At 45.8% G+C, this 26,349-nt stretch overlaps 2 protein-coding genes across 4 annotated transcripts in view; one reads left to right on the top strand and one right to left on the bottom strand.

Annotated features, from left to right (window-relative positions):
* Positions 1-8: 8 nt before the first annotated feature.
* On the top strand, positions 9-24,516 carry RIOX2 (ribosomal oxygenase 2). Of its 3 annotated transcripts, none has more exons than XM_035015187.1 (10): positions 9-52; positions 5,214-5,675; positions 9,886-10,005; positions 11,319-11,447; positions 16,583-16,686; positions 19,796-19,898; positions 20,305-20,476; positions 22,221-22,309; positions 23,619-23,705; positions 24,150-24,516. In XM_035015187.1, exons 2-10 carry the CDS (start codon positions 5,241-5,243, stop codon positions 24,306-24,308), a joined length of 1,398 nt encoding a protein of 465 aa, XP_034871078.1. In that variant the 5' UTR covers positions 9-52; positions 5,214-5,240; the 3' UTR covers positions 24,309-24,516. The 3 variants fall into 3 exon arrangements, with proteins under 3 accessions (XP_034871078.1, XP_034871080.1, XP_034871079.1); XM_035015188.1 differs by lacking the exon at positions 9-52 and adding an exon at positions 346-1,011; XM_035015189.1 differs by lacking the exon at positions 23,619-23,705.
* A 134-nt stretch (positions 24,517-24,650) lies between these two features.
* CRYBG3 (crystallin beta-gamma domain containing 3) overlaps positions 24,651-26,349 on the bottom strand; it is a 106,158-nt gene continuing 104,459 nt past the window's right edge. Inside the window, exon 22 of the mRNA XM_035015186.1 lies at positions 24,651-26,117. Within this exon, the coding sequence (XP_034871077.1) occupies positions 26,029-26,117 (89 nt within the window). The 3' untranslated portion in view covers positions 24,651-26,028. The remainder of the gene's footprint in view (positions 26,118-26,349) is intronic.

Here is a 26,349-nt window from a genome sequence, read left to right as displayed (position 1 = left end):
CCCCCAGCCGCCGCCCCGCCCGCTCGCGGCCGCGCGCAACAGGCCGAGCCGGGTGAGTGGAGCGGCGCCCGTCCGCCGTGCCGCGCCGCCGCTGGCGGGGTCATGGGCGCCCTCCCGGCGCCAGGGCGCGGGTGCGGGTGGGGCCTGGGGGGAGACCTGAGAGCCGAGCCCCGGGGAGCCTCGCGGGCACGGGGCTGGCGGGCGCTGGTGCTTTCGGGACCGGGGACGCGCGCTGACGCGCTCCGTGACTCCGGGGACCCGGGCAGGGAGGGCACGCCGGGTCTGTTGCCCGGATGGAGGGGTAGGGTCGCGAGTGACCTGGGCACCAAGAGTGGCCCCCGTGAGCCGCCGGTGGCCTGGACACTGGGACGAGCGCTCGGAAAGTTTGGAGGCTCGGTGGGGAGGGTGACGCTCGCCCCGGCCGGGGAGCGCGGCCTCCACGTGGGCTGTGCTGCTGGCGTCAGGTCGGGCCTAGGCGGCAGGCGTCACGGTTGGGGAACCTGCAGCCCGGGCTGTGGGCAGGGCAGCTGCGGCCCTCTTGTCCCGCCCTGACTTTAAAATTCCAGCTGCCGCTTGCCGGGCACTGAGCAAGTGCGACTAGCCTGGCAGCCTGACAGTGGGTCGTCCAACAGGTTAGGAAGGCCAGGTGTTTTCAGGAAGCAGGGGCCTGGGAGTCCCAGGATGTGATTAGTCCACGAATTAGCTGTAAATTCGGCGCCAGGCCATTGATTTCACTGGACTCGCGTTTGAGTGGAGGAGCCTGATTTTCCCAGCCTCTGCCACAGTCTCGTGGGTGGATGGTTTTGCCTCTCTGGCCTCATCCTTTGTAACGTCGTGGGTCACCAAAATACATGAATGTGGTATAATCCATTTTCTCTTTAAAATACAGCTAAGAAGATAACTGCCAATCACAGCTTTAGGTCACCAGGAGAACCACTTTTCCCTCTGGATAAACATTTCTGTTGGGCAAAAAAAAAATGTTTTAGGTCAGCCTAGGCGACCTCCTTACAGGTAATATTTCTATCCTGGATGTGCATTTAATTGAGCAGAATTTGACTATCATTCTCTATGTGAATGGATCTAAAATTCCTGTGGAGAATTTACTAGGTTAATGCGGTTTTCTAGGCCCCAGCTACCAATAGGCTTGATATGGGGCCCAGATGTGCATGTGAACAAGTGTTCTTGGTGACTCCCCTTTAGAACTCTGCTCTGAAGATTATAAAGACACACCTCCCGCCCCTGGGTGGCAGTAACCACTGAGGGCTGATGTGCCATTCAACTGACGGTGCAGTTGACTACCCAAGCTACAACGACCATCAGAATAATCCCCACTGAATAAACTTTGTTTTCCCCCAACGCTGTTTTGTGTAAGGGTTTGAGGATTTTTCTCTAAAATTATATACAAAACATGAAAAAGGAAAATTCAGCGAGCGTTTCTTGGGGACCCATGTGTCATGTTCTGTGCTAGGCTCTGGGAATGTGCAGATAGCTGTTGCTGTGTTGACTTCTTGTCAGTAAATATTACCAAGGAAAGAAGGTTAGGACACTTAAAAACATAAAGGCTCTGTCTGTATGTATTGGCTGTGGAATGGTTATCAGTATTGATTTTATTGTCGAGTTCATTCTTCAAAGTTGTTTAGATTAGTTTTTCTATGGATGGCTAGTACAATATGAACTGAGTTGATTTAATCTTTTTATACTTTAATGTTTATAATCAACTCAGATTGGAAACATTTGTTTTTATTTTAAAAATTGAAATATAATTGATAAATAACAGTGTCAGGTATACAACATTTGCTATTTGTGTACATTTAGTGATACGAATTGCTTTTTTTTTTAAAGATTTTTACTTATTTGAGAGAGAGTGAGCAGAGAGGAGAGAGCACAAGTCAGGGGAGGAGCAGAGGGAGAAGGAGGAGCAGACTCCCCATGGAGCAGGGAGCCCGATATGGGACTGGATCCCAGGACCCCGGGATCAGGACCTGAGCTGAAGGCTGCTGCTTAACGGACTGAGCCACCCAGGCGCCCCCCAATTGCTTTTTTAAACTTTTTTTTTTTTTTTCTGTAGCTTTATAAAAATATTTACTCAACTTCTGTTTGAGTGGTCTGTGAGGTTTATGGTCAGGCTTATATTGGCTCTACTTCTCTAGATAAAGGTTTTTTTCTTGTTTAATTACTATATTTTTGAGATTCTAAGATAGGCTTTTTTACTTTTTCTGAAATTGTGATGCATCTTAAGATTTTTACATGTTTAATGTGGTAGGGTATGTCATCTCTTCTCCCCTCCACCCCCAAAAGCTGTTAAAAAGAATGGTTGTCTTATAATACGGTAGTGTGAAAATCAGAGAAATAGTATATTTACCCAGTAACCTCTAAGCCAGTTTCCAATTAACTGAGCCTCAAATAATTTTTTTTTTTTTAAAGATTTTATTTATTTATTTGAGAGAGAACACATGAGAGGGGATAGGGTCAGAGGACGAAGCAGACTCCCTGCCGAGCAGGGAGCCCGATGCGGGACTCGATCCCAGGACTCCAGGATCATGACCTGAGCCGAAGGCAGTCGCTTAACCAACTGAGCCACCCAGGTGCCCGAGCCTCAAATAATTTCAATATGAACGTAGAGAAACAAGAAATGATGTAACTTTTGGCAGTATAAGTAATGAAATTTATATTCTAACAAAAGCATTTGTTATGCAGTGCTGGGTTTATTTTATTAGTGATTGTAGGTGGGAAAAATGCTTTAAGTGATTTTATTTTTGGCTTACGTATTTTGTGCACTTTGTTTAACCACACTTCCTGGTGAATGTGCTCATACTGTATTTATAAATTGTGCTTAAAGAAAAGCCTTTCATTGGCATCTTCCTGCTGTCCACATCCCTTAAATAAATTTTAAACTGACCAGTTGTGAGAGATAAGAGATGTATGGCTTAATATGAAATTACTTTTTCATTATAGGGTACCTTAATGATACAAACCTTCTGAACCAATTTAACACTTTTTCAAAATTGGGAGCAATGTGTTGGGGGTCTCTAAGACCATCCCTAGGTTCAGTGATTTGCTGGGACTCACAGCTGATTTATTATAACAATAGACGGTGCTTAATTGGCCCAGCAACTAGTTGTGACAATACGTGTGAAATGTTGCCAACCAGGGAAGCTCATCAGACACTTCAGAACTCAGGGTTTTTACTGGGGGCTGACCACGTAGGCATCCTCTGCCTGGCACCAAGCCCCAACCAAAATTCCAGACTCCCAGAAGGAAAACAGGTGTTCATTATAAACCACAGTGCACAAAAAATTTAGGCACAGTGAGTCACTCTTCTCCGTTAAAGGTGGTGGGAATGCTCCTGAAATCTAAGTTCTCAGACAATAGCCATACACGGGGCCTTTCGAAGGATAGGCCTCTTCTGCACTAGCTCTGCTCTGAACTGAATCTCTTCATGTCTCCTTGTTTCTACACCGCATCTGGGTTCCAAGTATTGGCAATACTTTGTCTCACTGAAGCCTTGATTCTTTAGTTGAGAAATCAAACTGGTCTGAGAACTTAAGAGGAATAGGGAACATTTTCAGAAAATGTGACTTATGGATGACATATCCTAAAACACCGAAATTTTTTTTTTTTCCCTAAGCTTAAGCCCTTACTCCTCCAATGCAAGCTTTTGGTGTCGATTTGTATTCGTTTTCCACCTCAGTCCTGTGTTTTCCTATCAAAGGCACTTGATCTGAGCTGTTCATGGGTACAAAGTTTAGAAGCTAAAATGAGGCCACTAGAGTCGTATATTTTGATGTTTCCACTTCCTAAATTGTTCAATTTACATTTGGGTTGCATTCATTTATAAATTAGTTGTTGCAGTGTGTAACACTTATTCCAGGGTACTTTCTTGCCAGGCCAGACCACTAATTCTACTTAGTCCACTGTGTAGCTGAAATACACCTTAGTTATAACAAAAGAGCAGAAAACCGTGTTCTTACAGTCCTGCTAGCCCTACAAAACAAAACCATAACATCTATTAGTTACTGGACTCTGGGACAAATAGGTTTTTATAAGCATAATGGTTCTTAGCCTTTTTGGGGGGGCCAGGGACTCCTTTAAGAATCGAGTGAGAGCAATGTGCCTACCCCCCAAATCTATAGATATACATACACTTTGCAATAGAATCTTGCAGTTTCTGGAAATTCATGTAATTTGAAATATCATTCTTGAGCCCCAGATGAAGGACAGCTGCATTGTAAGGGTAGCAGTAGTGTGGTTTGGGGGCAGTTCTGAGAGAGGCTCAGCGATGCTGGGGAGTGTCGCTCCTCAGGTGTGGGCCCGGGACCAGCAGCAGCATTGTTACCTGGGAGCTTGTTAGAAATGCAGAATCTCAGCCCTGCCTCAGATCTAGATGCCCAGGTGATGGGCGTGCGTGTTAAGGTTGGGGGGAGTGCTGTGTCTGAGGTTCCTGATGTTGGTATTTTATTGTATTTTATTTTAGTTTAAAAGTTAAAGCTTTTTAAAGATGGGGTATAACTATCTTTAGCTTTTACTTAGCAGCCTCTTTTTTTTTTTTTTTTAATGGGGGCGGGGGTTTCCGATAAAGTAGCTATTTTCAGGAGTAAGCTGCGAATCAAAAGTGAGGAGGTTCAGGTGGTAAGGAAGAGACTTGGGAGCAGGCAGCTTCTCGCTCCAGCCACCAGGTGCCCAGGGCACGTTGGCCGCCTTCCTGCACAGCCTGGGGGCGGTGCTGTGCCCAGGAGCACTGGTGGTGGGCCCCTGTTGGTAGTTCTTGAGGCGAGTGTTTGTAACTCAAGAGTACATCTAATTAGGTTTGGGACCTGGTGCTGACTGATGCCAAATTCAGGATTTTCGACTTCTGCGTCAACGGCCACCGGCTAAAGCTGTGACCAGGAACTGCCACGATCGCAGAACCATTCATTTGGGATCATTATACCTCCTAATAAACAAACAACGAATTTCACGACTTCGTGCTTATGTACAAGAAAAACAAGCTTTCCTTTAGATGGATATGTAATCTGAGTGGTGGTTGAGGCTGAATCCTATCTTGGAAGATGCGGTGTTGGCGGGAGGCGCGATCACATCCTGAAGGAGATGGCGTTGACTTCCGAGTTCTCCTGAAGGCTACTGGCCTCGCAAGCTGTGTGTGCGTGGTCTGCTGACATGAACGCTGGCACTCCTGGTAAACCTAATCACGTGTGTGCTTCGTTCTCCGGTAGGTCCGCTTCCTCACTGAGGACAGAAGGATGCCGAAGAAAGCAAAGCCCACGGGGAGAGGGAAGGAAGAGGGATCTGCTCCCTGTAAGCAGCTGAAGATGGAGGCAACTGGCGGACCCTCCTCCGCTTTGAATTTTGAAAGCCCCGGTGATCTCTTTGAAAGCTTAATCTCGCCCATCAAGACAGAGACTTTTTTCGGGGAATTCTGGGAGAAGCAGCCCCTTCTCCTTCAGAGAGATGACCCTGCAGTGGCCACATATTACCAGTCCCTGTTCAGGCTGTCGGATCTGAAGAGTCTCTGCAGCCGGGGTGTGTACTATGGAAGAGACGTAAATGTCTGCCGCTGTGTCAACGGGAAAAAGAAGGTTTTAAATAAAGATGGCAAGGTGCACTTCCTTCAGCTGAGAAAAGATTTTGACCAGAAAAGGGCAACAATTCAGTTTCACCAACCTCAGAGATTTAAGGTAACAGGTTCTCCCCATGACAGAATCATTTTATGGGTTGAAGTGCTAACGTTTGGCCACAGGTCAGCTCAGGGATGAACCTGTGATGATTAGCGTCCTGCCAGTTTGAGAGGAGGTACCACCTGTTTGCTCTTTAAATGCATCCCAGATTAGGAGATCCTGTGTTATCTCTTGGCTAAACTGTTAGGATCGCCCAACAACTCCGGGGACATGATCATCGCACTGCAAAAACTATATTGCAAGTTTATAAATTAACATTAAACCTCCAGGAGCATGTTCTGTGGGGTGGTTTATGTTTTGGTGTATGGTAGACCTTTCTACTTGGTTTGTCCTGTCATTATAATTTAAGGCGTGATAGTGTCAGGGTGATCATTTTCTTCTTGAAGTTGCTTCCCTTTACTACTTAAAACGAGCTAAGTAGAGGCTTCAGAGCTGTGACCAGATCAAGTACCAGATGCATGTTTAAGAAAGAGACTTCACCCTCATTAACAGCCGCCAGGTAGCTTTGAGGGTGTGGGTCCTGGAACTACTCCCAGGGAGGCAGTCATAAGTAGAAGATAGCTTTGATTTGCAAGTCTGGGAGAGTGGCTCACTTTTTATTTATTCTGTATCAGTGCTTAACATTCAAGAAATAATTAGCCTCCTCTCTCTTCAGTTTCTGCTTCATAAATGCCATCTTAGCTAATCTGCTTTTGTAGAGGTTTGAGATCTTTACATGACAGGTGGCCCAGAACAAATGAGGGTCTGTTCTCAGTTCAGAAATCCGCTTTCATGACCCATGGCTGAACCAAAATGGCAGCATGGGAGGAGGAGCAGGAGAGCGGTCCATGAGGTTCCATGGTGAGGATTCTGGCTGTGTGATGGCTCCTGGGACTTTGTCATCAGTTATAAGTAACGTTTCCAATGGCTGAACTCTGTTGCTTTGGTAGAGCCCATTGGCCAAATTTTCCTCTCTTGTCTAAAGGATCTTGAACCTATTTGTGCCCTGGATAAAGTTAAGTACTCTTAGATGTTTCAGTATAAGTCCTGATTCCAGATAGTCCATCTCATGCAGTCATAAGAGGTTGAAATGTTTCTGGAATGCCAACCTTTTGGCCCAACACCCAAAAAGAATTTATAAATAACCTGCCAGACCAAGTCATGATTTGAATTCAGGAAATATGGACACCATGGTCTTCTCTCTAAGCTGGTCCTTGACTCTTTCCTTGGCTTCTAGAAGCAGCACTTTTTTAAAAAGCAGGTTTTAGACACCTAATAACTATGAACATAAAAGGTCAATGAAGTTGATTATATGTAATTTGGTCACAAACCAGTAGAAAGTTATTATTTGGCATATGTGTGGTGTCCTTAGTGGCTGTCATTTCTGTTCTTAGCTAGGGAAAATCATCCTGGGCCTTTCCCTGTTCATCTCTTAAGTCCTGCACATTTCTCCTCTCTTTTTCCAGGTAGCCAAGAATGTATTTCCTTTGCCCTGTTGACTCAGCTCTTTGGCCAGGTTTACGAAAGTGGGAAGGATGAGCTTTCTCGGTCTAAACTCAGCTCCCCGGCTAGACTGGGATGCACCCTGCTTTTTCTCTTTCCACCACTTGAGAGACTTATAGGAGTTCACCCTCTTACAGTGGATGCTGGGTTCTAAATAGTTTATTATGAGGAGGTTTAGTGTTGTATGTGTGTTTAGGAACGTGCATATTGATATCAGGATAGAAAAAGTCGAGAGGCAGTTCATCACTGGCTAGGTTGAGAGAGTGGACAGTGCCTTGTTTATTGGGTTTCAGAATGTGCACAAGTTCTTATTCTAGTTGGTCGGGAAGTGAATAAGGAGGTAATCAGGGAACCCTAAGTTGTTCCCCACCTTCTTTGGATAATCCATGTCAAAGGTCTGGGTGAGTTTACCAAATACACGTGTTCACTTTTGAACTTTCTTTTTTTTATTATTTATTTATTTATTAGGGAGAGAACACAAGCAGGGAGAGGGGCAGAGGAAGAGGGAGAAGCAGGCTCCCCACTGAGCAAGGAGCCGGATCCCAGGAGCCTGAGATCATGCCCCGAGCTGAAGTCAGACGCTTAACCTACTGAGCCACCCAGGCGCCCCACTTTGGAATCTTCTAACAGACATTTGAAATAGGGCATTCATTGTGGTCTCTATTTTACATGTGAAAAAAACGAGTTCAGAGCTATGGACCTTTTCCATAGCTGCTAAGTAAGGACTTCTGACTCCAAATCTGAGGCATTTTCCTGTGATACCCTTAAAGATGTTAATTGAAATGTAGCAGGGTGTTGGCATGTTTGTTTTTGCCTTTCTTTAGTAAAGGTGTACCCATGGGCTTCTGGTCCCAGAAGCAGTTGCATTCAGTTTTGATTGTTATGGGTAGGTCAGTGGAGAGAGGAGGTTGTACCCACCGAGGAAGAGGCTTCCACCTTCCCTTTTCACTGCTCTGGGGTCCTCCTTGGCATCTCCAGACATAGCTGGGAATCCTGACCTAAAGAAGAAAGGTCGTAAGAGCATTGTTTGTACCTAAGTTCAGTGTTGGTGAAGCCCTAACACTTGTATACTGCCTTGCAACTGAAGTAAGTTCGCAGATAAGTTGTTTTATCAGTCTTAGTGGGGGAGTCCTCATTTTACAAATAAAGACGCTAAAATCATTTAGTTTGTAGCTACAACTTGGATTGAGGTGGTTTGACTTCCTGTCTCTTTCTACTAGGCTATACTTGGCAGATTGAGAAGCTAAATGTCCAGGAGAAATGGAAAAATTGTGCAATTGATCGACCCAGATGCTTGAGCTGGGAACCATAAAGTCACCCATATGGCCCTGAGATGCCTCTCAGGCCATCAGAAGGAGAAGCCCTGGTTTTCTAATGGTTCCAGTTACCGTATAGATGTAATTACAGAGCCAGGTCCTGCTGGCCCTTCCCTGGTATAAATTAGGTGCTTTGAGAGCTCTCTTAACTCTTTGGAGCTATTCAGAAGCCATTAAATTATTCTTCCTCTGTTAAGTAGAACCCTTGATCTATAAATAGAGTAGCCCAGTCATCTTCCTAAAGATGTCTCCCAAAGCTTTTTTCATACTGACCTAACTCTTTCCCACTTGATACTTTTAATACTGTAGATCCTTTTTCAGTCAAATGGTAGGATTGACTCTCAAGCTGTGGTCATTGGTTGACCCACCAAATTTTTAAAAATGCATTTGAGTGTCTTGTGTGTGCCGGGCACTGTACATTCATACTTGAGACTGAATGTCTTCAGTATCCGTTAGTGTCCTCGTAGGAGATTTGTGTTTTCTTTAAGATGATTCCTAAAGGGGCAGTATAGGGCCACGGCTAAAGGGCGCAAGCCAGGCTGCCTGGATTTCAGTCCTGGCTCCGTCATATATTAGCCGTGTGTTCTCGTGCTCCAGTGTCCTCATCTGTGAACCGGACATTACGGTATTGCTCTCCTTACAGGACAGGGTTGTTGGGAGGGTTATAGAACCAGTATACGTAAAGCACTTAGAGACGGCCTGGCGGAGAAGAAGTGCTAATATCCGCCTGGCCTAATTGCTACCTCCCCTCTCCTTATCCACTTGGGAAAATCATTCATATTCTCTCTCTCTCTCTCATGAACTACTGTAGAACTCTCCCTGCACACACACCTACACCCCCCTCCCTGCAAAAAAACCCCTTGTTCTTTAACAAGTCTTTCCCACTTTAGTAGGGTGAACCAGGCACTAACTGCCCAGCCAAAGCCAGGAGGCTTTTAATCCCCTTCCCCTCCCGCACCCTGTCCTACTTGGTCCCTCACAGCCCATGGCGCTTCCAGGGTGCATCTCTGCCTCTCCTTCTCCCTCACCACCCTGCTCATCTCCCGCCTGGGCTGCTGCTTTAGTAGCTCCCGACTGATGTCTCTTGCTTTTCTCCAGGCCACTCTCCACACAGGAACCAGAGTGAGCTGTCAGAAATGTACATTAGATCGTGTCATTGCCGTGCTTAAAATCCTGCGTGACTCCTGATTGCCTGCCTTGCTAATTTCTCGGTTTTCTGTAGTGTTCTGCACTAGGATGGAAGATTCTTGAGGGCAGGGGTGTTGGCTCTTTAACTGCTGAATTCTTGGGTATCTGGAACATAAGAGCTGTGCAGTAAAGACTGGCTAGGTGAATAAGAACATGTTCTTCCTCTTGTTTCTGACATATTTTTCACCTCTTCTCCCACCTTCCTTCCTTCCTTTCTTTTTAAGGATGAGCTTTGGAGGATCCAGGAGAAGCTAGAATGCTACTTTGGCTCCTTGGTTGGCTCGAATGTATATATAACCCCTGCAGGATCCCAGGGCCTCCCACCCCATTATGATGATGTGGAGGTAAGAGGAAGAACATTGTTCTGCTCGGGTAAGGAATCACTGCGAGCCTGGGTTAGATGTCGGTTCAGTTCAGCTCTCTGAGCTTCTTGCCGTGTGGTCCCGGAGATCTTGACCTCACCCAGATGTTGGGTCAGGTGAATCCTGCCAAACTGGTTTCCTGCTCATTCTCAAAGGGGAGAGATGGTTTCTAACTTTACTAATATAAAGAGCTACACATTCCTATGAAACAGGTATTTATTGAATTTGTCTACAGAAAAGCGTGATTGGCTTTTTCTCTGATTTCACAATGCACGAGTTTTAGTAAAGTGAGGTCACAAGTAATCCTTACATCTGCTTTCATTTCATCCTCTTTTTGGAGCTGCCAAAAATAGATAATTTTTTCCATTTGTGAAAATCTTGGGGTGGCTTGAATGAAGGTCATGGTCTCACTTCGGCACTGGCACCTTGACAAGTGTTGATTCACTCTCATGTGGCTGCTGAACAAGTTCATTCTCCGTCATGGGTAGTCCATCGTTTTCTTTTTATGCTAATGCAACGGTATGAACACAGAGTTATTAGTAAAAAGCCCCTTCTTGCCCCTTTGAAAGCAATTTCATACCAATACATTTCCCAAAAGTTTTTGTTTTTGCTGTTATAATATTTTATTTTATTTATTTATTTTTAAAGATTTTACTTATTTATTTGAGAGAGAGAGAATGAGAGAGAGCACATGAGAGCAGGGAGGGTCAGAGGGAGAAGCAGGCTCCCTGCCGAGCAGGGAGCCCGATGCGGGACTTGATCCAGGGACTCCAGGATCATGACCTGAGCCGAAGGCAGTTGCTTAACCAACTGAGCCACCCAGGCGCCCTGCTGTTATAATATTTTAAACAGAGCTTTAAAATATCTTTGGCTGAATGAAGAATAAAGAACTTGAAGTTTTCCTCTCTGCCAAGGATGATACTCAGGATTTTAGACCCTGAGGAATATCTGAAACTTGGCTTTTCCATCAGAGATTATGGGCTCTCAGCTGTCTGATAGAAGATTTAAAGGCAGGAGATGTGGGGATATAAAGAACCCAGTGAGGCTTTATTACAGTGAAGAGAATGAATATCCTTCCAGTATCAGGGTTCATGATTACCTGTTTTTAAAAGTGAAAACCAGCAGTGGCAACTTTTAAGTATAGAGTGAAGTGCCTCACTAATCTCTCATTTTTATTTTTTTACCTGAAATTTGTAATCCATCTAAGCCTTTGCAGGGCTAATCCTCTAGCAGCCCTGGGCCTCGTGAGTTGTCAGGAAGCTCGCTGACACTCCTGGGCCCTGTGGCTTCCGTAGGTCTTCATCCTGCAGCTGGAAGGAGAGAAACGCTGGCGTCTCTACCACCCCACTGTGCCCCTGGCCCGGGAGTACAGCGTGGAGTCCGAGGACAGGATTGGGAGGCCGGCGCTCGAGTTCACACTGAAGGTACGGGACTTCCATCATGGCCACTGCTTCTGACACAGGGTCCGGTCTGGGGTTTAGTGTGTGTGCGGGGGTCCCCGTGGGAGGAAATGCAAGAGCGTGGGCTCGGGCTGGCTCTCGCTCGCTAGCACATGCAGCTTCTAAAGGAGACTTGATGTTTGTACTGTAGAACTGAGCTGAGGAGACGTTAAGTTCATTTTCCAAACAAGTTGTCTCCAAATGTAATCCAAGTTCAACAGAAATGGACTGTGATTTCGTTGACCACCGACTTCTCTAGAGTACAAGTGGAAAGTTCGGCCTTGGGCAGCTTCACCAAATCTAAGCCAGCTGTCGGGACCGGGCTGTAGCTTGCCTAGGCGGAGCACAGCCAGGGACCCCTTAGGTTTTTTGTTGGGAAAATTCTAGCATGACCCACTTTCCTCCTGACTGTACAGTAGACTTTCTCTGCACTCCCCTTCCTTACCCCTGTGTATAGTCACCAAAAGAATAGTAATCCTCTTTTGGATATAGTAATTAAGGGCTCTTCCTCCAGGAAGCCAGGTGGCTTGAGCATGGTGACTGGTTGGCTGGCCCCCTGCTATAGAGAGTCTGTCTTTGAGCAGTTAGCCTGGATTGACCACAGCCAATCCCTAGCAGGTGAGTTTGCTGAGAAAAAAAATTGTAGAGGGATAAGAATAGGTCCATAATTCAACTTTATATGTTGAATTAAGATATAACAGCTCAAATCATTCTAAAAATTCTACCAACCTGATATACTTGCATATAGTTATTATTTTTGAGTTTCTTGTGTCTTGAACTTAATAATTAGTTATAATTACTCAATACTTTATGGCCCTTTCTTGATTTTAAAAACTTTGCCTGGCTTGCCTGTGACTGGGAGAAAAGATCTCCCTTTTTACGATGTGTGTTTATATTACAGGGGATTTAAATAGATACAATAAAGGTACCCTTCATTTTTTTTTTTAAGTTCTTGGTCAGCGGTCAACAAACTATGACCCATGGGCCAAAAATATGTCCTGCTACCTGTTTTGGTAAATCACATTTACTGGAACACAGCCACAGTCCATTCCTTTTGCTGTCTAGGGCTGTGTTCACATCACACCTGCAGAGTTGGCTGGTTGCCACAGAGACTGCGTGGCCCGTGAGCCACAACTATTTACTGTGGAGCCCTTCAGGGAAGGAGTTCACCAACCCTCACTCTTGGTGAAGCATGTTTAATAGTCTCTTGGTTGATTATTTTTAGGCCAAAGACTAAGCTATCCATGGTCTCTGAGGCCAGGGCTGAGTTACCTAGCCTGACAACTGGCTACTTGCCATGCCCAAGAACGTTGATCTTTCTTGGTCTTCAGGTGTAGGTGGTGTGGGTTCTGCGAGGTGGTGCTGGGAGCCTGGGAGGAGATGGGGTGATACCCATTAATCACACCCATCCTATCTCAGTTCATTAAGAGCAGCCCTGAGTCTCCCGGGAGGAGAAAGACAAGCATTGTGTACCGTGGGTTTTTTTCCAAGTTGCACGTCTGTATACTTGTGGGTTTTAAATCGGTGAAGCTCTTCAAATGAAATCTCCTGTAAATGCCCAGTGTATGAAACAGAAAAGCTGAGTCACTCTGGGTGGGGTGGGCATAAAGGCCACAGTGAGGGTCACCAAACCCAAGGTCTTGGGATGAAGACCCCTCCTGCAGTGGGAACACCACTCTGGTTTGGGGATCTGACACACCTGGGTTTGAATTCAGCTGCTGTCCCTTAAGAGCTGTGCATTCTTGGGCAAGTTACTTATCTCAGTCTCAGTTTCTCCTTTATTGCAAGGGAGATCATAATATTTACCTTGTAGTTTGTAAGAATTGAAAAATATGTTTTTGATGCCTCCTTTGCAATGAAACTCCTTGGAAGAGATGGCTCTATGTCAATATATTTATTGCTGCTTATCGAATTCCCACAAATTCAGTGGTTTAAAACAACACAGATTTATTAACTTATAGTTCTGCAGTTCAGCAGTCCAAAAGGGATTTGGTTTCACTTGGCTGAAATCAGGTGTTGGCAAGACTGAGTTCCTTCCAGGGGCTCTAGGGGAAAATCAATCTCCATGCTTTTTCCAGCTTCCAGAGGCCTCCTGCATTCCTTGGCTCACGGCCCTTCCTCCATCCGCCAAGCCAGCAACGTAGAGCCTAGTCTTTCTCCCGCTGCCATCTCTATGGTCCTCTCTTGCCGTACCCTCTTCCACTTTTAAGGATCCTTATAATTACATTGTCCCTGCCTGGATAATCCGGACTAATTTCCCTTGTCAGCGCCTTAATTGGCCTTGGCCGTGTGCCCTAAATATTTATAGGTGCCTGGGGTTAGGACGTAGATGTCTTCGGGGACCCAGTCACCGGTCTTCTCTCCTGCTCGTGGGCACTCCTCCCCACAGGCTTTCGTCCTCACCATTCCTCCAGAACCATTCTCCCCAAGGTTACCGGGCAATCCATGTTGTCAAGTACAGTGCTTACCTTCAAGTCCGCATCTCAGCAGCCCCCTGTCAGCCTCGTTGGACACAGTGGGTCACTCCTGCCTTCTGCACTGGGCTTCCAGGACGCCTCCCTCTCTTCTCTTTCCCACCTACTGGCTATTCTTCCTCATCCTCCATTGCTGTTTTGTCCTCAGTCTTTTTGTCTCTGAAAGTTAGGGTACCAGGGATTATTTCCTGGACCTCTTTCCTCAATCCACACCCACTCCCATGGTTTTAAATTTCCTCTAGACTGACCTACTTTCAGTGCTGTGTTCAGTCTCTAGCCCACATTTCTAAACTCTAGACTTATATCCAGCTGCCTATTTAATGTCTCCACTAAAAGGGTAAAAGGTATTGCCAATTTAATATTCTGCAAAGCAAACTCCCATTTCCCACCCTGTCCCCAGCCTCCTTCCCTGTAAATGCCTCACCATTTTCCTGCTTGTTCAGGACAAAACCCTTGGATATGGATCTATACAAAAGCCTCCTATTTGGTATCCCCATCACAGACTTTTCTGACGTAATGATGATCATAATGATCCTTTTGCGATCCATTGAACCCTTTGCCCAGACCTCCAGTGGTTTTCTTTTAAATCGAAAATAAAAGCCAAAGTCCTTAAAACAGCCCAGAAGGCCCTGTAATCTGGCCCCTCTGCTGCCTTCTCACTTCATCTCCCATCATTTCCACCCTCACTACTCTCCTGCCACATTGACCAATGCTTTTCAAAGGTGCCAAGCACATTTTCAACCTCAGGACCTTTGTACTGCTCTTCCCTCTGCCTGGAATCCTTTCTGCCCAGGTAGTCCCATGGCTGGCTTGCTCATTTCCTAAAGTCTCAACTGAAATGTCATTGTAGCGGAGTGAGGTTTCAGTGCCCATCCTGTATAAAAATGGCACCTCTTACCCCAGGCACACCCTGCCCTCCACATCACCTTATGAATCATTCCTCTCCTTCTGCTTCTTTTGCTTTCACTGCATTTACCACCACTTAACCTTATTTATTTACTGCTTTATTTTATCTGCCTTGCTTCAATAGAATGTTTTTATGGTATTGGTTGTCTCTTCTTTCTTCTCAAATGTTTGCTCTTTGTCTCAAATGAACTACAAAAGGGCAGACCTTATTTTGTTCAGTGCTCTATGCCCAGTGCCTACCTAGCATGGTGCCTGGCGTGGGAGGAGGATGGAGATTGGTTAATCAAATGTTTGTGGTATGAATAAATGAATGAATGAAGGTCTCATTCAGAGGGGTGGCGCAGAGACATTCAGCAAGTGATAGCTATGATTGTGAATAAAGCATTTGCTTGAGGTAGTAATTTCCCTGTCAGTTTGGTGTCATTCAGGGTGAATGAGCCACCAAGATCACTCTTATGAATATATTTAATTGTATATTGTTTCTTGCTTTAAGGAAAATCTTAACATTAAGAAAAGGTTGGGTTTTTTTGTTTGTTTTTTTAATCTGCTATTTCTTTTTTTTTTTTTTTAAGATTTTATTTATTTATTTGAGACAGAATGAGAGAGAGAGAGCACATGAGAGGGGGGAGGGTCAGAGGGAGAAGCAGGCTCCCTGCTGAGCAGGGAGCCCGATGCGGGACTCAATCCAGGGACTCCAGGATCATGACCTGAGCTGAAGGCAGTCGCTTAACCAACTGAGCCACCCAGGCGCCCTTTAATCTGCTATTTCTTGAGCTGCCCCTTGAGGGCCCACCCTCTTAACCAGTGAGCCAGACTGCTTCCCGTGGTTGCAGTTTTTTGGGTTTTTCATCTGGGTGGGATTAGGGAGGATGTAGCTTCAGGAATGATTTATGAAGGATACTTCTGTCCCCTGGCTTGGGCAAGACCTGGAACAGGGTAGAGGAGGTTCACCTGCCCAGGAGAATGACTGATCTCCAGTTACATTTAGTTTTTAGGTTCAAGTGAAGGGCTAAATGGTTTTTCATCTGTTCATCCAAACATTCGTTGAGCCTCTGTTGTACACCTGATGCCTTGGTAGTTTGGGCTCTGGGGAGTACATGATGGACCTTGACCCTGCCTGGAAGAGCTCACCAACCTGCTGGTGGAAGGGGGGGAGGGGCAGGTAGAAGAGTAATTACAGTACAACCACGTGGCCGTCACGGCTCCAAGAGCTCTGGAGATAGCATCTCCTTTAATCGTGAAAATAAGTCTGAATTTTGGGCCATTGCCTCCGTTTTACCGGTGAAAGAACTGAGGCTTCAGGGAGGGTTCAGTAATTTCCTGGAGTCACTAGCCAGTAAGTGGCAATGTCTGTTTGACTCTAAAGCTCCTACTGTTCACCACTGCCCCATTTGAAGGGTGGAGAGGGAGGGTGCAGGCTCCCCAGGGTGTCACCTGGATTGGGGCGGGACAGTTTCAGGGGCACCTGCTCTCAGCTTGTGAATAAAGAAAGTGACTTCAGGTACTGAAACCCTCTCCAAGATTGGGGTTCACAGTGACAGGCTCACAGGCATGGTGAAGGTAGACTAGTGGGACCCCAGGAGCCCAGCATACAGACCACCTCAGGAATCACAAAGTAGAAGGTTTCTAGAATGGAAAACTGAAACTCAGAGCCTATTTTTGTCTCTTTAAGACATAGAGGACTGAGAAGACATCCTCCTTATTAACTCCCTTCTCCCATTTTTTTTTTCCTTTCTTTAGCCAGGTGATGTCCTGTACTTTCCCAGAGGGACCATTCATCAAGCGGACACTCCTCCAGGGCTGGCCCACTCTACTCACGTGACCATCAGCACCTACCAGAACAAGTAAACACTCTCCTCCCAGCCTTGCATCCCAGGGGAGCTCAAGCTGTGTCCCATGGCAACCGTATGCAGAAGGGAATGAGGGAGTTGCCCTGCTGTCCTGCTTATCCAACCTCAGGGGTTTCATTCAGGCGCCCTTGCTAACTTCCGGTTCCTTTAGAGTCCTATCCATGCCATTGGCCCATCTGGGGTTCCTCCTGCGAATGTCATGAACCTGACTGTACAGAAAATGGGAGTTGCCCGGTGAGGGCTCCATGGTTTGGGAAGAAAGAACCACAGCTGTGGTGGTGTGTTATTGACTCCTGGCTGGACTTGCAGTCTCTCTCTTTTTAACATTTTTTTATTGCAGTAAAATATTTATAACGTAGAATATGCCACCTTAACCGTTTTTAACTGTACAGTTTGGTGACATTAATTATGTTCACACTGTTGTGCAGCCGTCACCACTGTCTGTTCCAGCACATTTTCGTCACCCCGCACAGAAACTCTGTGTCCATTGAAACCTCCGGATCTCTTGTAAGGTTTCCACTGTTCATACAAGTTCATGAAATGGAGTAGGGAAGCAAGTCTGGAACAGTGAGACCTAAAAGCACATGTGCTGAAAACCGTTCTGATTAAAATTGTGTTCCATTTCGGTGCGTGGCGCTTCCCAGGCCCTGGGCGGCAGTGGCCTCCCTGTGGGTCCCTAACAATGGCGACCTTGCTAGCCCCGGGCGCGTTCAGACTGCCAGTCGTTGATGCCCGGCAGCTTGTGGGCACCAGAGCCTGTGCAGTGGCTGGGAATGTGGGCCTGGGACTGAACTCGCACCCTGGAGCTGGTGGTAGGAGGGGAGACGGATCGGGGAGTAGCAGTGGGATAGCTTCCATCGTGGGTTTGTAGAGGAGACTCCTGAGGAGCGCAGAGGAATGCGCTGAGCCAAGCTGGGGCATCAGGGAAGGCTTCAGAAAGGACTTGACGCCCAGGCTGAGTGAGTCTTAAAGGGTGAGTAAGCAGAGTGGGTCAGACGGTCAGACTGGGAAAGGCATTCCAGTCCCAGTGGACAGCAGGGCCCCTCCTACATTCAGAGCTATAACTTGCAAAACAAGTTGGTAAGCATGACTTCTGCTTCCTCATCTGGCGTTTCTGGGTGAAATGAGCCCCTGTGTTTAGAGGCCGACCAGAGGAACTAGCTGGAGCCTGGCCTACAGTTAGGGTAGTCCTTGCCCACAAGCAGACCAGAGCTTATATTATCCTTCCTTTATGAAAAATGCTCTTCTTACGGTGGCTAGGCAGATTCCTTGCATAGCCACGGGGAGGCTGGAACCAGGAGTTCCCAGTGGGTGCCGAGCAGCTCTGGGCCTTGGCAGCCAGTTTGGCCCCGTGGGTGTCCCCGTCGCTTCTGGTATCCTGCCGTTAATGTGACTCAGCTATTTCCCTTTCTGGGATTCTCTGTCTTTTGCATTCACTTAATGCCCCCAACTGGTTTTCTAGTAAGTGGTTTTTCATGCACTTATTTTCCTTCCTCACCTTCTGTTTACTCATAACATTGACTCATCCATAAGCCGTCATCAGTTACTTGTCTGACCTCCCTTTTTCTCACTAGACCTAATAGCTTCCACTTCTGCTAAACTCTTTCCCAATCCCAAGAGTGATGATCTGGTGGGCTGCCCCTGGGTCCCACCCGTGCCTTCTCTGGTCAGTTGGGGAGGGGGACGGGCGCCGTGATTGAGGAGCCTCGGGTCAGACTCTGACCTGTGCTCTATTCGGTGGTGCTGGAGCTAGAAGGGGACAGATTGGAACTCAGGAACCATTGCTCCCCAGAGATGTCCCTGTGCCGTGGGCCTGGTACCCCGGAAGGCACTGGCACGGTGAGGATTTGGGGCCTTTTCCTGACACCTCTCAAGGGGACGTTGTTGGGAACGTCTGGGATCTGGGTGTGGGACAGCAGCGGGTTGATTTGGCTGTTTTACCAAAGTGAACCCCTCAAGAAATACTAATCTCAAAGTTTGGTCTAAGATCCATTCTGCCTCTAACCAGAACACAGAGCTCGGTTTAACTGCAGTGCCATCTCTCCATGAGCTACTGCCGCACGATTTCACCCAGGACCCTGCAAAAGAAGAGCTTATTTTTGTGCTGGTAAAAGAGCTCCAGGAGAAGGTTCATTCAATCAGATGGGAGGTTGGGTGTAACATTAAGTTGCAAAGTATGAGGACACCAAATGTAGACATCTTAGGGAAAGTGTCGCTCATGTGACTTTTTTCTTTGGGCACTTTTTTGGAAGGGAAGCATTAAAGTGTTAATTTTGCTTACTGAGTGAGAAGCAAAAGTCATACTGTGAATTCCCATTTTTGCACGTAGCCAGCAATTTGAAATCTGGTGACACTGAGGGAAAATTATAAACAGCTAGAAATATTGAAAGAGAGCAACCCCACAGAGCGTTTCTTACAGTGGCACACATTTAGGAGCGAGCCGATTGTAAATGCCCCAAAGTACAGGTAATTGAACACCGATGCTCATCCCTCGACATTATTTTTGGCCACTGGATTCTACCCTTCTAAGCACTGCTGGAGTTTTAACAAGTTGCAAATCGATTGTTTTGAAATTGTTGATGTTGGATATTTCACTGAGGAAGAGTGCCCCTCTTTTATAAGGGAAAAAGGAAAATGTAATGTGTAACAGTCCAGGGATTTTACTGTTACCCTAAATGTATTTCTTTTTGAAATTTGAACATAAACTATTTTTTTTAGGTCCTGTGATTGTTAAAATTTCCTACAGAGTTCCTCTCATAGACACTTGTGTTACAACTGAAAACATTAAAAATAAATTGGGCCCTTGAACTTCCCACTTTACACCTGTATAGGATTGTGTGGTATCTTTTAAGAGAAGTCGTGAATAAAGCCTAGCCTCCTACCTTTTACCTTTCCACGTGAGTGTCTGGGAAAGGGGAGGGGAGAAGCAGTGTGATTGATGAAGGCCTTCAAGTTTTTTCGTGCTGAGTAATGTCACATTAATGGAACTCACAGCACCTGGGGAGTTGGAATGTAGTTTGTAGCTTCGGGATTTACTAAGTAATCAGTGTTTTATGTAGATTCTGTGGGTGTTCACGGTTTTCTTTCTTCGTGTGTGTTCCAGTTCGTGGGGAGATTTCCTTTTGGACACTATTTCAGGGCTTGTATTTGACACTGCAAAGGAAGATCTGGAGTTCCGGGCTGGCATACCCCGGCAGCTGCTCCTGGTAAGGAGTAAAGGCTCGGGGATCCAGGGGGGTCGGGGCAGGGGGTCAGTGGCAGCCCAGGCTAGCGGAAGCTGTGGCCTGCCTCCTAGGCAACCCCAGGATCCTTCTTTCCGCCAGTCAAGCCCAGCTCCTGGGCTGCATGCAGCACTGCACGGTCCGTGGGCCCCCAAGAGCCAAGGCTGTTGCGCAGGCAGCCCCTCTTTCCGCACGGCGAAGGCAGGGTGGGAACGCTGGCTGAGTCACTGAGGCACGTGGCCCGGAGAGCCGCAGATTTGGCCACCGGCTTACGCAGGACAGACCAGCTGGAGATGCTGGCTGGTTATGCTCCGCGTACTGCTCTGGACACCAGGACCTGTGCGGGAAGTCCTGATGGAGTTCGGGCCAGGACTCACTTCGGGGTTTCCAGCAGGTGGACGCCACGGCTGTTGTGACGAGAAGGTTAAGTGGCTTTCTGAGGACCCTTGCTGACCGGCTGGAGGGCACCAAAGAGCTGCTTTCAGCTGACATGAAGAAGGATTTTGTTATGAACAGACTTCCCCCTTACTATATGGGAGACCGAGCCGAGCTTTCGACGCCAGGTGGGATATTTTGAGGCTTTCCTGGATGGGCTCCTCTTTGCGCAGATGGAAAGAAAGAAGCATTTTAGAATTAAGGTGGACCTAGATCTATCTTTAGCATGTTATGTTTGGATGAGACATGCTATAGCTTTAGGGATCCTGCATCTCATAAGTCTTTTGCAAAGAACTTGCGTCCCACTTGATGGGGAGAAAGAACCGTGTGATTGTGGATGAGAAATATGTGTATGGGCACTCTGGTATTCTCCATCTTCAGGAAGTTCTAAGAACTTGAACACAAGGTTGTCACTAACCTGCCCCGAGTCCCAAGTGACTATTTTGTGACTGGTTTAGGCTGCAAATGACCTAACACTTGGATAGATGGTGATAGCAGACCATCAGTACGACACTCCTGCAGTGGGACAAATGAATTTAGGACTTGTTGCAACAGGGAAGACCACACTGCTGGGAGTTGCGGGTGATCTAAGTAAAAGAGTGTTGGAAGGATTCGGGCTTGAGTTAGGTGATTTTTCAGGAGGGTTAAGAAAGCAGGGCTTTGTTCTGGGATGGCCACTGTCAGAAAATGAGTGTGATTGGGTCTCCTGTAGGCAGGAGGAGTGAAATGAGGCTGAGGTTGCAATTAGTAAGGCAGGGGCAGCCGCTCAGATCAGCAGGATAGGGACGTTTGGTCATTTTTGAGGTTTGGATAGTGTTCTCGCTTTTGCCTGAGTTCTGACGTGCTGTTGGAGTGGCCTCGTTTTCGCCTTGCCCTCTCACAGAGTGGCCTGGTTGAATGTTGGTGTTCTGTGGAATCGTCTGTGTTCAACAGGAGACACCGAGACACGGCTGTGGGTACCAGGCCAGCTCTCCGGCTGCCTTTCTCCTTCTCTGTGGGGTTGAGAGGATTATTTTTGCTAACGTTTATAAAAGCTTTCTTTCTCATGGTTGAGACCCACTGAAATAAGACAATCTATAAGGTCGCCTTTAACATTGATTCTGCTTATAATTTTAGTATCATCTTTGGGGGAAGTTTGGAATTTGTTTTTGCACCTATTCAAAATAGCAAATTTTTACCAGCATGTATTTCAGTCTTTAGTAGAACAGTTTTCAGAGTATCAGCTTATGGCACAGAATATCTTACCTGAACCCTTCTTTGTCTTAGCCATTAGAGTCCATAACACTATGTTCCCTCAAGACTGTTTCTTCAACCAGATGACCCTCTAAGGCCAGTCTGTTTTTAGTGGCTACTTTTTTACGAAGTTAAATCCAACTTGGAAAATACTTTTTTTTTTTTTCTGTGAGCTTTATTAGGTGGCTTTCATGACACTACACTTGACCTACATGGATGGAATAAGTTGCCAGGATTACAGAACTAGTCGTTGGTGAGATGGTGCGGTTTGAACTCAGGTAGTCCATACTTCTGGGCTCCACACGTAGAGCAAGCGGCAGACGGAGGCTGGAACCTGGGAAGCTAGTGTTGGGTGCAGGGTGCCCGGCGGCACTGTCTCTTGGGACAGCCGCTCTGCTTCTGGGGCATGGTTTAGATCTATCAGATGTACCTACCAGCATCTACTGTTACTTACCTGTTACACGTCTACACTGTAAGAATGAGCTCCGTAAGGATGTAAACTATACTTCAGTATCATTATAAATACGGGGTAAGTCAGTACTTGAGTTGGAGGGCACCCCACATTTGGATTCACCGCACACAAGTCTGAGCCTGGGGTTCCTCTAGTGAAGGCTGGCTTTCTCTCTCTGGGTCTTCTAGGTGGACGGTTACCAGGGTTGGACAGCACAGTGAGACTGCAGTTTAAAGACCACACCGTCCTCACAGTAGGACCGGATCAGGATCAATCTGTGAGTATCCAGAGAGGAGGAGGTTTCCTCTCCTCTCAGGACATTTCCATCACAGGCCTCAGGTTATCAAACTAACAGGTGGCCCCTACCTTTCCAAACCCTTTGGGCATCCATCTGTTCTCCTTAGTGCCCTGACTTTACCTCAGAGGGTGCCCAGATCTCACTATGCCAAAGATGCCTGACTATTGGGCATTTGAGGCTTGCCCTCCTCCCCACAGATCCCTCCTTCATTTCCTTCATGTGGTGATGGACGCCTGGTCTCTGCCTCCTGGTTCAGGCCATACTGCTCTTGCTCAGACAACTGCAGACCCTTCCTTGTTCACACACCTCCCTCACGCACTCTCCCATCCTGCACCTTGCCCAGTCGGTCATTACATATGGTTTTGTTGATGTTCTTCTAGATCATGGAGAAGAAAATTTATATTATATAACCTTGCCACCTGGCCCCATGGTTTACTGATCCTAGACTCAATGGAAAACTTTTAGAAATTATAAATTCCCAGGCTTCACTTGGTCTGGGTTAGAGCTTCTGTATTTATTACCAAAGCTCCCTGTACAATCCTAAGGACCTTGGGAACTCTTCCATGCCCTATGACTTCACCTTCTTCCTCCTAGTCAGCTATCTTGGGAGGTGCTCCATGAATGAGTAGGGGGCTGTGAGTTGGGGGCAGCTAGATGTGTCCATAACCAGACTGTCACAGCCATCGGGGCCAGACCTGGGGAGGACTGGTTTATAATATATGTAGAAAACCTCAAAAGTATGCACTCCCTTGTATTCGTCTCTCAAAAAAAAAAAAAATCCTAGTAACCCTTATCTAATAGGTGACAAGGACTGAGGTTCTGGTCACTGTAGGATGGATGGACAGGGAAGTAGACTATTTGAGAGGCTACTGTAATTGGAAGTTTTTATAGATCCCACAGCTGGTATTTCTCAAGAAGTAATACTCCGTGGTGTTCACAAATTGCCAGCTTATAACTGGGAATGTCATATACGGATATAAAAAAAAGTGCTGGCTGGATTAAATGAAATGAATGTTTCATTGATAAGTTGATAGGTAAGTGGTTGCTTTTTCATTAAGCCACATTTCAGATGATGCTCTATGAGCTACACTCTGTTTTATCTTTAAAAAAAAAAAAGTGCCTATTTGCTATATACAAATAGTAATCTGAGGAATATAGTTTGTGTATATATATCCTAACTTTGTGCCAAAAAGATTCTTGGTGTTAAATTTTGTTATTGGAGAACCCTCCTTGTATTGACCTCCTCGATATTGTGTTGTTGACAGCTTAACTCTTACCTTTTTTTAAGGATGAAACTCAGGAAAAGATGGTTTACATCTATCATTCCTTAAAGAATAGGAGAGAGACACACATGATGGGAAATGAGGAAACAGAGGTCTGTTCCAACCTAAAATATCTTTACTGTGATTTGGTGATGGCTGGGAAGAATGTGTTACCTTTGATTTATGGGTGATGCGCTTTCTTATGACTGCAGCGTGGGCTTAACATTTCACACAATTGACAGAGCCCTTGCACGGGGATGATTAAGTAAGTCAGACAGTTCTGTGATATACGTACACATACACCAGCTTTAAAACATACGAGCTGGGACCCTGTAGCCTCGTAGGAAATGTGTAATGTCATAAATATGAAGTATTTCAAACGACTAATTTCTTAGGATATAAAGTAGGAGACCTTTCGTGAAGTCTAAGTTTTTATATGGGAATTGGCAAATTCTATACGTTATCTAGTTGTAAGGCTATCAGAAATACTGAGAACTATACAAGTTATGAAAATACCACTTTAATATTTTTTATCTGACTAGTGTATCCTTTTCCAGTCCCATGGACTTCGCTTTCCTTTATCACATATGGATGCACTGAAGCAAATTTGGGGTCACTCAGCTATTTCTGTCAAGGACCTGAAACTGGCTACAGATGAGGAGAAGGAAAACCTGGTGTTATCCCTCTGGACAGAATGCCTAATCCAGGTAGTCTAGGGCCTGTCCAGAATCAAGGGTGTACCGTCTCAGACACGTGCGCAAAGAAGAGCAACGATGTGCTGCTTCTGTCGACTGGGAAGGGCCCTACGACAGCCTTCCTCACCTTCATGGAAGAAGGGGGTCTCAGAAAGTAACCAAACCGTACTTTGGATAAACTCATTTAATCCAGTGTGGTAGAAAAGGCACAACTCCAGTAAATGGATCATTGAAATTTAAAGGTCGCTACCTGGCTTTGTCTTTGTTCTTTGGAAGAAACTTCTTTAAAGAGCCTTATTGGCTCTACAAAAATCTTTTAAACAATTAACACAAAAAAAATTTAAATTGTTTTTTTACAATGAAAATATATACCTCCGTGTATACACAGCCCCCTCCCCCGATTAAAATAAAGTGACCCGGATAACGTAAGTTCCGTTAACTACCGCCACACCAATGAGAGGCGCTCCCATCTGTGGGCAAACGTGTGTTCTACAGATGCTGCTTCAGAGATGACAAAGAGCCTGAGACCGAAGGAAAAAAAACCAGTATTCACATGGAAAGACCAAGTCTCCATAAAAAAATGCTCAAAATACTGGGTCTTTGTACTTCAACAATTCACTGTTACTTTACATTCTAAAGTGCATAAAGGTTGACAATTCAAAAATATCACTGGAGTATTTAATCTTTCTATATAAAAATAGAGCAGACAGTTTTCTGCTTTCTGGTAAAAGTTGGTGACGAATGGAACAGTTGTCTCAAGTTTAAAACCAACTCAGGAGGGAAAAATACTTAAGAATTGTATAATTTTTAAAGGTGGTAATGATTACCTGATATCCTACCTGATTTTGCTTAAAAATGGAAATAAAAACTGAGTTTTCAGCCATTTCATTAAGTAAAATGGTATAGTCAAAAAGGCTCAAATACTACTTGGTTTTAACTTAAACATTTGAAATTTCCCTTTACTTCAGACAAAGAAAAATTTGACTAAACAACTGCTTGAGGGCAGATCAGGCAAAATCTAGGGTGAGGTGTCAGCACCAGGACAGGTGACCACCGATTAGAGTCTTGTCACCCGGGAGAGAGTAAGGATGCTCACGAGTTATTTGTGCTTTTTTAGTTTGGCCACAGAAAATATGCCAATACTCGAGCCTCCTTCCTAAACAAAGCCAAGGTCCTTTCCTGGGGTCAGTTATAAGTATGAATACTTACGGTGCTTCAGTTATAAAAGCCTCAGTAAAGAAGACCCTTTAAGGCTTATCTAATTACAGCAGCTTAATAGGAAGGTTTATTAAATATGTTTTCAGGCATTGCTAAAAAAAAATTATTTCTCTTCTTGCAAAAGGATGACTTGACCTAAAGGAATTTGTTTCCCTGTGCTTCGCACTCACACACCTGTCTCCTAGGATATTAACAGCTAATACAGGCTGACAGTCACCAGGGTCCTACAGTGGCTTTCAGGAGTAGGACTTGTGTCTGGTGGAGAGGAGAGAAAGCACACGCTTGAGGGAATGGAGACCAATCAGGACTAGAACCTTTCGCAGAAATCAAAATGTGCTTTTCATAGGAATGCAAAACAACTGGCAAGAATACTTGAGTGTTGCCATGGTTAAGAGCAATGGTCTTGGAAGCTAGGAGAAAACTTCACTGTGCTCAGTGATGCAGGAGCGTGAGGACAAGTAGCTTCTTTTCCCAGGGACAGGAGGTTTGTTCTTTGCTCTTTCTAGAGATGCCGCAGATTCTCTCACAATATTTCAATGTCCCATTTCTGTGTTTCTGCTCCCTCCAGGGGTTGATTTACAATTACATGAGTCTTGTCATAATAATTTCCTCCTAAAATAGGAATTCCGAAAGAAAGGATTATTTGTTCACACAGGTGCTTATTAACAATGTTCAGCCCACCGAGTGCCAGATTAAGACTTCATTCCTGGGGTGCCTGGGTGGCTCAGTCGGTTAAGCGACTGCATTCCGCTCGGGTCATGATCCCAGGGTCCTGGGATCGAGTCCCACATCGGGCTCCCTGCTCGGCGGGAAGCCTGTTTCTCCCTCTCCCACTCCCCCTGCT

Source organism: Mirounga leonina, unplaced genomic scaffold, assembly GCF_011800145.1.
Source record: "Mirounga leonina isolate KUSES-001 unplaced genomic scaffold, KU_Mleo_1.0 Mir_169, whole genome shotgun sequence".
Lineage (NCBI taxonomy): Eukaryota > Metazoa > Chordata > Mammalia > Carnivora > Phocidae > Mirounga > Mirounga leonina.
Note: the sequence above shows the minus strand (reverse complement) of the source record. Positions and strands in the feature narration are given on the sequence as shown.